The 12,156-nt window shown below is 40.8% G+C and overlaps 1 protein-coding gene across 1 annotated transcript in view; it reads right to left on the bottom strand.

Annotated features, from left to right (window-relative positions):
- The window catches only part of cpne5a (copine Va), a 90,939-nt gene that overhangs the window by 52,826 nt on the left and 25,957 nt on the right, over window positions 1-12,156 (bottom strand). The window contains exons 6-7 of the mRNA XM_085345477.1: window positions 11,238-11,252; window positions 11,001-11,077 (exon numbers count right to left, since the gene is read on the bottom strand). Of these exons, the coding sequence (XP_085201603.1) occupies window positions 11,001-11,077; window positions 11,238-11,252 (92 nt within the window). The remainder of the gene's footprint in view (window positions 1-11,000; window positions 11,078-11,237; window positions 11,253-12,156) is intronic.

The raw sequence follows: 12,156 nt of genomic DNA, 5'->3' as shown, positions 1-12,156 counted from the left end.
TAGCAGCAGGTGTTAAACAGCTGACAGATGAGGAGGAGGATGCATGCAGGTAAACTGAGGGTCTGCTGAGCTGATCGCTGGTTTCGTGAGAAAAATGTCAGCTCGTTCTTTATGTTACAGAAGCACAGAGACACAAGACCAGGCGGAAAGAGACGATCGTTCGGTGAAAATGAGAATCTGCGAATGCAACATGTGGAACACGGAGAGTGGAATATGTAAACAAACCGGTTAATGTACCCCCTCGGTGCGCTCTGCATGCTAACTGTTAGCAGAGCTAGTGAAATCTCTGAAAACATCTGAGCACTTTTGCAAACATGTTCTATGTTGACAACCTGACCAGACATACGTCGCGACATTCGCGGCTAAAACACTGTTAAAAGTGTAGCTGGTGACAGAAAAACGGCCTGTGATTTGATCTGCATTCTGGGATAACTGGCTGCCCCAAGTCTACACAAGCAATCGATTATCTAGGATCGACCTGTTTTGACTTACTTTGCACGGCAACCAATCAAATGTTAGAGAAGCTGCATGGGCAGCGTTAACCCCGCCCCCTGAGTTTGATGGGTGAGGCTGACAGATAAAATTATTTCATGACGAGAGCCAGGCGTCAGGACTGCCAAAATGAAATAAATAAATATATCATTAAATAATTAATTAAATGTGTCAATAATTAATTAAATGTGTCAATAATTAATTAAAATGTGAAATACATAAATAATAAATTAAATATGTCAATAATTAATTAATTACATGTGTCATAACTATTTATTTAATTAATTAATTCCAATTTTAATTAATTATTGCCACATTTAATTAATTATTTAATGGTGTATTTAATTAATTCATTATGGCAGTCCTGGCGTTCCATACTCTTAAGGTCAGGTTACGGTCTGGACATTGCAACACCTTGATTCTTTTCTTTTTCGCCTTTTCTGTTATAGATTTGCTGCTGTGTTTGGGACCATTGCCATGTTGTATGACCCAATTTATGGCAAGCTCCAGCTGTCAGACTGCCTCACATCTGATTCTAGAATACTTTGGTAAACAAGCTCAAATCATCACCACTCCACCAACACGCTTACAGTCGGTATGAGGTGTTAAAGCTGTGCTTGGTTTTCTCCATACATGTCACTGCGTATTGTGGCCAGACATCTCCACTTCAGTCTCATCTGTCTATAGGACTTTGTACCAGAAGCCTTGTGGTTTGTTCAGATGATATTTTGTAAACCTAAGCTCTGCTGCCATGTTCTTTTTATAGAGAAGAGGTTTTCTCCTGCAACCCTCCCAAACCAGACTTGTTGTTAATTGTAAAGTCATTAACTTATACTTAAACTCAATTAGAGAACATATAACATGCTAACTGAGGCCTGTAGGGCCTGATGTAGCTACTGAATTTGATGCAATTTCTCTGAGCACTGCATGAGGTAAATTTCTGGGATGTCCACTCATGGAAGGGATAATAATTGACTTGAATGTTTTCCACTAGTGAATAATCTTTATCTCTTTGTAAATGGTCTTATAAACCTTCCAAGGCTGATGGGCAGCAACAATTGCTTCTTTAAAACAAACAACAGAATTAGAATGTATAGAACAGAGTTTGAATGAAAGCAACAGAATTCTAAAACAACCAATAGAATTTGAATAAAAAGAGTGGAATTAGAATGAAATGACTAAAATTTGAATGAAAACAGAATTTGAACAAAAACAACAGAATTAGAATGTACAGAACAGAGTTTAAATGAAAACAACAGAATTCTAAAACAAGTAATAGAATTTGAATAAAAAGAGTAGAATTAGAATGAAAACAAAAGCATTTGAATGAAAACAACAGAATCTCAATGAAAAGAACGGAATTAGAATGAACAGAACAAAGTTTGAATCAAAACAATGAAATTTGAATGAAAACAACAGAATTTGAATGAAAACAATGGAAGTTTAAGACCTTTACTGACGTCTTTTCCTGTTGGAATCATGTTAACACACACCTGAATGCTTCAGACCTTCAGTTAAACAAGTGAATTTGATTAGCAGCACCTGCTTCTGACTTAGTTTGTTACATAAATAATCATAAAATGAATATGTCGATTACTCTTATTATTCCGCAATAACTAAAACCATACTATTAAGGGTGTATTTTCTATTTACCATGACTGTAGGTAATATCAACTCACAGCTCATTCTGCCCTCTGTTTTCCCTGCAGTGTTACTGTTGAGCCACCTTTCGCCCCCTCATCTAGCGCTGAGCACATGTAATGAAATTCATATGATGTTGCAGTGGGTTGCCCTGACCTCCTCTGATTGTAATCTGCGCACCGACAGATTGTTTTCAGCCTCTGAATAGATAGATCAGCAACACAGAGTGCCTTTCAGTTTGCTCTCTCACCTTTGCAGCAGACACAGCTTGTGGTCATAACAGAAATTAACACTGTCTGCTCTGACTGCAAAACCTCCACTGCCCTTGCCTGCACTTGCACTATTAGTAGTGTTAAGACAACAATCTATTGCCTTATTACCTGCAGAGCTTTAAGAGACAATACTTATAACAAGCAGGGTATATATATATATATATATATATATATATATATATATATATATATATATATATATATATATATATATATATAAAAAAACACCCAGCACGCCCCTGCGGGCGGTTTATCCTTCAAGCTCGGGTCCTCTACCAGAGGCCTGGGAGCTTGAGGGTCCTGCGCAGTATCTTAGCTGTTCCCAGGACTGCGCTCTTCTGGACAGAGATCTCCGATGTTGTTCCCGGGATCTGCTGGAGCCACTCGCCTAGCTTGGGAGTCACCGCACCTAGTGCTCCGATTACCACGGGGACCACCGTTACCTTCACCCTCCACATCCTCTCGAGCTCTTCTCTGAGCCCTTGGTATTTCTCCAGCTTCTCGTGTTCCTTCTTCCTGATATTGCTGTCATTCGGAACCGCTACATCGATCACTACGGCCGTCTTCTTCTGTTTGTCTACCACCACTATGTCCGGTTGGTTAGCCACCACCATTTTGTCCGTCTGTATCTGGAAGTCCCACAGGATCTTAGCTCGGTCATTCTCCACCACCCTTGGGGGCATCTCCCATTTTGACCTCGAGACTTCCAGGTTATACTCGGCACAGATGTTCCTGTACACTATGCCGGCCACTTGGTTATGGCGTTCCATGTATGCCTTGCCTGCTAGCATCTTGCACCCTGCTGTTATGTGCTGGATTGTCTCTGGGGCATCTTTACACAGCCTGCACCTGGGGTCTTGCCTGGTGTGATAGACCCCAGCCTCTATGGATCTTGTGCTCAGAGCTTGTTCTTGTGCTGCCATGATTAGTGCCTCTGTGCTGTCTTTCAGTCCAGCTTTGTCCAGCCACTGGTAGGATTTCTGGATATCAGCCACCTCCTCTATCTGCCGGTGGTACATACCGTGCAGGGGCCTGTCCTTCCATGATGGTTCCTCGTCTCCCTCCTCTTTCTTGGGTTTCTGCTGCCTGAGGTATTCACTGAGCACTCGGTCAGTTGGGGCCATCTTCCCAATGTATACTTGGATGTTCGTTGTCTCATCCTGGACTGTGGTGCTGACACTCACCCCTTCCTTCCGCATATATATATATATATATATATATATATATATATATATATATATATATATATATATATATATATATATATATATATAAATGAACCATTTCCTTTCATCGGAGGCACAAAGCAGAGATTTTCCAAAGTCCTTGAAGAGTCATAAACAGAGCAATGTAGCTGACAATTTATCTGAATGAGTGGGAAGGCAAGGCAAACAAACAGTTTGTTGTGAGAGCTGCGCTGCAGAGAGGGGAGGCTTTTTGCTTCTTATGGAAGCAAAATGGTACCTAATAAATCCCTGTTTCATCGGACAAAAAGGGTTCTTGTACACTCAGCACAGTTGGGGTTTTTATACATCTAAGCAGGAATACACATTATTAGAGAGGGACTCTTGTTAGTGCTCAGCCTTAGAGCCCAAATTGGCATTTAGCAAGGCAGCAGAATGGTCTAATTGTGTGTGATGCTCCGAGGCAGAGAATGCTGATTAGTATAAGCCGTCTAGAACAGTTCACCTCCCAATTAAGTAAAACAGACAAACACAGGGGGCTAAAAGTTAAAGAAACACTGTACCTGGCTGCATGTACCCATCTACAGTATCAAGAATAATTGGATTAGGGATTTTCAGTTTCACTAACAAGTAAACTTCTCTCACTCCCACTCATTATTTAAATCTGTGATTTTATTTCATCTCAGAGGAAGCGCCGCCATCAGCCATCTACATTAACCAACAACTTTCAAAGAACTGTGAGTCTCTGAAGTCAAGATGAGACAAGTAATGCCCTTTGTTTCAGTGTTCCCTGAGTAAATTTATGGTAAGTTATCGCACTCTGCGAGTTTACACAGCAGTTTGAAATAATATTGCGGGCATGACATTACGTATTTGATCTTTTAGTATACATTTCAACTGTTAACTCTGAATACAATATAATGCTGCATTTCATAATTAGCTTATGTAAAAGAACCCTGTTAGAAACCATTTCATCTGTGGCTCTAACTGACCCGTCACCCAATCCATCCCTCGAGCAGAGATCGTATTGTCATAACGACATTAGAATGCAGAGACAACCTGAATAGGAAGCTATTTATTGGCTCCTCCAACAAAGAGACAATCATGTGCACTAAACCAGATGAGCCAAGCAGAGGTTCACAGACATATCTGCTGGCTATTGGAGCGTTGGAGCCATTTCAAGTTCAAGTATGAAAATCCCCTCATATTTTCTATTGAAAAACAAACACACACTATATGGACAAAAGTACTGGGACACCTACAGCACTTGCTCAGGCATGGAAACCTGTACCATGAAGCTCCTGGCACACAGTCATTGCGCTGATGTTAATGTGAGAGGAGATTTGGAACTTGGCAATTATTGATTTAGCAGAGTTAAGTTACAGACCCTCTCTGTAACTTGATGTGGGCTGACACTTCATGGCAGGGTTAACATGGTTCCAACGCTTCCACTTTATAAATGTTTATAAAGGAAGACTGAATGGGCGGTGATTTTATAGTCGTTGGGCAATGGGACAGAAAACATGTGAATTCAAAGATTAAGAGGTGAGCAGCATACTTACTGTTTTAGATACCAGTTTTTAGATGTTTTTGAAGTTTATTTATCTCTTTGTTTATTTTTGTTATTTTATTTTATTGTATGTTCTTTTACCAGTCTTATTTTTCACGTTGTCTGCCTCAGTGTTTGGTCCTCTTTTCAGCATTATTGCTGATGAGAGCAGCCCACAGAGAAAGTAATGCAGCCTGAGGCCATCTCTGTGTGAATCAAGGACCCATTGTTTAGTAAATTACTATCAATTTCAACACACAATCTGCCTTTTTTATAATTGCAAACAGCCTGTGTGCATATAAGACTGCAAAGCAATTAAGAGAAGGGGCTCGGCAACTACTGCTTACAAACATATTTGTTTCAGTGAAATAATAATCAGGTACAACTTCATCAAACTTCAAGATGACACAGTTCTGCTCAAAGATGAGATTTTTAGCACACTGAAATAAGTTGGACTGCAGTTACAGTGTTTTTTCACCCCAACGTGCACTGATGCCCGGTGACCAGAAGGATGGAATATAAGTCTAATAAAAACCTTGGTTTTTAAGATCTGACCAGAGATACGGATGAAAATTAGCCTTTTGAAAATGAACAAAAAATATTAAATATTATTAAATATTAAATGTGAAAACATAAACCGGATCGCAACAGATATGAAAAGTTTAGAGTTTCAAAGATTTTTATCCTATTGCTGTTGTGCTAGATTGCATCAGTGTATTGCTGTTGTTGTCTTGAATATCTGTTCAGTCCTAAACTCAATTAGAGAACTGACACAATGTTTTTTTGATATGTTGAATTTTGACTTGTTTTGACAGAGAGATAACTCAGTAAATTAAAGGATTGCTGATTTGATGAAAGCAGAACTAAGCTTTATTTAAAAAAAACATATTCTCCGTTCACTGCTTATCTTTCAACATCTGCGTTGCGCTGTTGTGATCAGATATCACTTAACATGTGACAAACGCAATTTGATAAGTCTGTACTGATTGACAGATTAACATTTGTGGTGAAGTTTTTTTGCATTTGCAATAACATGACCTAGAATATCTTCAGTGATGTGATTCAGCATCAAATACACTCAAACCAGTCTGGGTTGATGAGGCCCTGGCTTGTGTCCCAGCAGCACTAACGCATGGAACTTTCCTCCTAATCCAAAGCCAACAGGAGGCTCTTTCTTTCACGTTTTCTCAGCCCCTGTGATGTTGAGTAGCATGTAGATCTTCCACAGTGACCAACCTGTGAATCCTCTGCCCCCCACTTCAATAAGCTTGCGGCATGCCTTCCAGTCTCCCCTCCTGCAGAGCCCCACCAGCTCCTGATATGTGGATTTCTTTTTTTCATTTGCCTCCTCCATGTGCTCCTCCCAGGGAACTGTGAGCTCTAATAGGAGCAACTGCATGGAGGAGACTGATAGAGGTGCCCTGTCTGGCCTCTTTGAAGTTTCTATACCTCTCCAGATCCAGTTCCAAGTCTGACGCTGAGGTGAGCAGCCACATTGCAGGTTTAGGCTGAGATTGTAGCAGTTTCCCAGTCTCTGCTGGCAGATATGTTTGCTCTTGGCCTTGGTTTTGGAGATGGTAACAGTGATGGTCTTTAGCATGTGGTGTTGCTTTCATAGCAAAGAGGATATGCATGTGAGTCGATCTTTTTGGGTTTTTGTCAGTCAACAAGCTCTCATTCTGCACTGTATGCTGAATATCCATGTAACCTGGTGCTGCAAGTCCACCATCACGCTGTTCCGCTCTTCTTTGATGCCACTTGTCCTTTGCCTGACTAGATGTTACCGCGAACACAAAAAGCTTATGTTTCAGCTGGGACTCTGATGCCTCCAGGCATTCCTGGGCTCTCCATTTCCTGCCTGTCTGTACCATGATGCCTGCTGATACCACCCAGGAAACTTTGGAGTCCAGATATAGTAGAGCCTCTCAAATACAAGCAACCCTGAACTCGTCCCCAAGGCTGCTGAACAGGAGTTGCATTTGCATTTGCTTTAACATCAGTAATTAAAACTCTGGGGGCAGAAACACTGAGCTGTCCTGATTGAGATGCTTTCCTGTTTCCAAAATCAAACGGACACATAGACGCCTGCCAAAGTATGTAAAACTGTCATTGTGGTGTTTTCTAACGAACTAGGTATCTCCAGTTACCACACCGTCACAATGACGCACACACTCTGACTCACGAGGGGAAAACAATAACAGCTTTGACATTGCACCTCCCATATGAGAATGATTACAATTATTTTAAATAATCACCAATTATTATCATCACAAATCAGGTTAGACATGAACGTGTTGTGTGGCACATTAGCCACCGCACTAATTAAGCCACATATTCTCACAGCAGAGAAAACAAATTAATTATCAGCAAATCTGAGATCAAACTTCTTGAGATTTTGATCAAGTACTACACTTTCTTTTATCAAAGGACGCTCAAAACAAATTATATCTTCATCAAAACAAGTAAAAATTCAAGAGAAAATTTATCAGTTTAACTACACTTTCATCTTTTCTCTTTTTAGCCCTACCCATGGGATTACTTAATGCAATTTCTGCCTGTCCTTTGACTTTGATGTTTTTATGCACAGTCTGTTTAGCCAAAAAAAAGTCATTAAAGGGTATGCAGCATGGCTATAAGTACATTTATGATAAATCAGGAACATCGTCAGAGTTCGACAGTCATAAATGAGCCAAGTTCAAGCTAAACTTGAAATGGTAAGTACATGTAAACAGTGAGTTACAGCATTGAATTGACGAACTTAGTACCTCTGTCTTTACTTAAATAGTTATAATGAATAGAGAGCTTATTCATTTCCTTATAACTGCAGCTAGAAAGAGGAGCTAACACAGAACAGATTCATGTGTGAAATGCATGAGAAGTGCAACATACTGTACCTATCAGAAGGTGTAAAGATTTTTTTTCTTTGTCAGTTATCCTTCTGTATTCAGTGCTGGAAAAACATCATTATTCCTTTGAAGCGTTGGTTTTCCCACAGGAAAACAGGTCAGGTGAGCTTTTATGTGAGCTCTCAATTTATTCAGTTCCACATGCATGCCTTTGATATGTTATTTTTGTATATTTCCAGCTTTCCTCCCTCCCTGTGTGGGTTGATCGACACACCCGCGGCAGTCGTACTCTTCCTTATGGTTCATTTCCAGCTTTAAGCATGCAGCAGAAGGGCACAGTAAGGGTAGGCTAATGGGTTTAGCATGCTAATCTTGTGCTGCATTTATATGCTGTACAAACATATTGTGTGTGGTATATTTCACCATACCGACAGGAAAGGTTACAGCTATTTTTTTAAATTAACACTATTATTATGGTACCTACACAACTATATTGTGATTTGTTCCTGCAGGCAAAACAACAACAACACAAAAACAATCAAAGCTAAGAAAGCTGTGTCACAGCACCCATGTGGGGGTTTTTTTTTCAAAGAAGCCATTCACCCCATCAGTCACTCAGCTTGACATTTCTTCCTGCACCAATAATTTTGATGCATGCCTCTCATTAAAAACAGATTATAAACGGAAGTATTTGTACCACTATGTCTGTAATGAACCACTGGTCTGTTCCATAAAACTGCCTTTACAGGAGTTGTTGGACCTCTGTGTGCAGTAGTATGAATGACGGACACGACACATAAGGTATATTACTGTGTTTGCATTTTGATTTTCTGTAAACTCTCTTTCTATATAGCAGCATGCATTAATGTGCTAATCTTAACTCAGATATGTGTGTCTCTCAAGCTAGCAGCACTCCCTGAGAAAGGAAACAAAAGTGTTCACGGGTGTTTTGCACCCTTGGCAAGTGGAGGGAAGGATGTGATGTTATATTTTATTTAACTGAACTGTGAAGCACCTATATGCAGTTTTTTCAGTTATAGATAAAATCTCATATTTCTCATTTTAAGGAGATCACTCTGTATATTAGCCTGCTATCTTTGTCAGAATACTGACTGACTATAGTTTTTCAGCTATGCAAATACTGGGAAAGCGAGGCTAAATGTCAACGGCTGGCAAACCAGCTTTACTCCTCATCTCCAGTGTCAATGTTCTCTCTCTATCCATATTTTCCATCTGTCTCTACTATCTGTCAGCATGGGTGAAAATGCCAAAATTGCTTGCCTCTATCCTCTTGCCAGCCAGTAAAATACTACTGCTATATTGTATAGCTGTAGAGGAAAGAGTTGAAGCCATATGTCTTCCAAGCTGATTGCATATGAATCTGTAAACACGCAGTTAGGTCCTAAAAAAGTTTAAAAAAGGGAGGCGGAGGAGTTAGAATTGCCTTTAGATTTAAAATCAAAATTATGACTGGATTAAACTTTGGGTAAGTTTTAGGCTTTGATATGTGCTTGCGTGCTGGTTGGAGCAGAAAGAAAAAGAGGGAGAGGTCTGGAAGAACAAAAGGAATAAAGAACACGATGAAGAAAAAAGGGGTCAAGCCAGAAGAAAAGAATCTGGTAGATGGAAGGAAGACGAATAAATGAAAGATGAAGTCTGGAAAATAGGGAAAGGGGTGCTGATGTGCTTCTTAAGCAGGTCATTGAATGCAGCGTGCCTTGGGAGGGCTCCTTTAAGCATGACTAACAGATTTCCTCAGTCCCTGCAGGAGCTGTTCCTCAAAGCTATGGCGCAGAGAGACAGTGTCACTTTAGGATGTATGACAAGGAAATGGAGCACAAAAGCCATTAAACAACTTTTGGGATTTCGTCTATCACAGGAGGGGAGAACAACTACGTTTCTCATGCACGTTATTTAACTATTCAAATAAAAAAAGAGGGCAGATGAAAACTGCACCCTTAACTGAGTGTCATGGAGTTGAAAAGAATCAAAAGAAACCTTCACTGTTCTTGCGCTTCGTGAATTGTTACTTCCAAACTTGAAAGGAACAGCTAATAGCAACCCAAGTGAAAGTTTTCACAGGGGCTCATTTCTTGACTTTCTAATAAATTGTGGACTGTAACATCAAACTTATGATCATCATCACCCTCTCAGCAATGATCAAGGTACCCTGCTGAGGTTGTGGAATCAATACTTTTCTCCATCATGTGTGCCTGGGGCTCGTGATCCTCCTCCCTGTCTCTGATGTGAGGTGTGAAGCCTAGTTTATGTGAAGCCTAGTTTACAGCACACTGGTGAACACGGTCTCTTGATCCTGCTCATCCTCTTATTCAACACCGAAGGGCACCGAGCTCTGTAATCCACAACCCCCGGTCCCTGGCTGAGTTCATGGTCGACACCAAAGCCCTGCTGTTCTCACAAACCCCCCCGCTGCCGGGGCCAGCACCGCCTCATACTTCACATAGAGGCATATATTTTGCACTCGTGGTCTCACACACCAACACAGGCTTCACAGTGTGTCAAACCCTCCTTCGCACTCTCAAAAAGACACATAACTCAAAGAGCTGCACACAGGTCTGTGGGTGCCAAGTGCTTCAGGCTTTCTTATTTCCCAGTTTACACTAAGGAGCTGATAGTGTCATGTGTCTCCTGCTGACTTCAATCCACTCTTAGAGCTAGATCACCTCCCTAATGACAGTAATTGTATTGTGGAAGCCCCTGGTCATGTTCAATTACCCATTCCCATCCAAGCACATTGGTCTAATCTCGCACTGTAATGTACAATAAAGATGGCTCTAGAAGGGAGATGTCAGCTTCGCTGGCATGGATGAAATCCAGCAGAAGAGCCATGCTGTGATTGAATAGGCTGAGAGGTGGCACTGAGTTTTCATTATCTCATATCTGAAAACTTCCAAATTAAAACTGCTCTTTGTCTACTTCCATTTAAAAAACACTGAGAGCCTGCCATTCTTGTCACACAACTCTGCAAATTGAACACTGTGAAATCTCCACTCACCCGAGCGGTTTCTCCAAGCGACTGGCAGGTGAGCCCACGATCTCTCCCAGCGTACAGAAGACCTGTCCCAGGAAGTCCTGCCATGGGGAGGAGGGCATAAAGTGGGATCGAGAGAGAGACGTAGGATGGGAACATTCAAATGGATCACGGGGGGTAACAAGGAGAGGCCGTGAGGAGTTAAGCATAATTGTAAGCATTGTACAGTTATTAATTAGGACGTCTGAGGCAGACACGTACGTTAAATTCGGTTGGCTTCCGGGGTGAAGAAGGAGGAGGAGGAAGAAGAGAGAGAGACCAGGCAGCAGCAGTGACACAGCAGAGCATATCATGGAACAGAAGACACATGACTCAAATACCAGACTGTCATCAACCAAGTGCGAGAAAGAAGAGCAAAAGTGAAAATGTGAGAGAGCAGAGAGGCAGAATGAGAACAGCAGAGGGTAAAGAGTCACAGAGCCTCACAGGAAGCGAACAGGAGAGCGAAAGAGCGCAAAAGAAGGAAGGTGACGGAGACACACATCACACAGGTTGTTTCCAGAGTATGGAGCACAATGCAAAAGCGCAACAACAAAGCGTCACGTGACATATTTGATGATGAGCATTTTGGCAGTATGCAAACCAAGTGCTGCAAATATATTGTTTTGTGTCTGCATTGTATGAGTTTATCTATCAAAGCTTTCAGCATAAAAGACGACACTAACATACATTCACCTTAATGAGCTGTTCTCTTGAATGTATGCTGCACAACAAAGGACCTCGCCTTTCAGACAGTCCTGCCATTTTAAAATAAATAGATACTGTTTAGAAAAATTGTCGGCTGTCTTGGAAATCAAAATTCGCAGCTGCAAAGAGCACCACGGCGCACACAGGGAAATGTGTTGAATAGCTTTGATAATGATGTGCAATGCTTCATTTCTCATTTAAAAGAAAAAAAAAGTAATGAGTCTATGCCAGATGCAAATGAAAGTTTGATTATTATCGCTCCAGAGGAATAATATAGCTCATTTTAGCTGATGAAAGACTAAAAAAAAGTCATAATAATAACAAACAACATTTTGGCAGATGAAGCACAATTCACTCATTATTTCTGAATATATTTGAGCATTTAGATGCTACAAACTTTGGTTTGCATAGAACCTAAATATCACATGCACTG

The sequence above is a fragment of the Diplotaxodon limnothrissa genome, linkage group LG20, assembly GCF_057381915.1.
Source record: "Diplotaxodon limnothrissa isolate DT_005_m linkage group LG20, D_limnothrissa_male_GT1.1, whole genome shotgun sequence".
Lineage (NCBI taxonomy): Eukaryota > Metazoa > Chordata > Actinopteri > Cichliformes > Cichlidae > Diplotaxodon > Diplotaxodon limnothrissa.
This window is presented reverse-complemented; position numbering and strand designations above follow the sequence as displayed.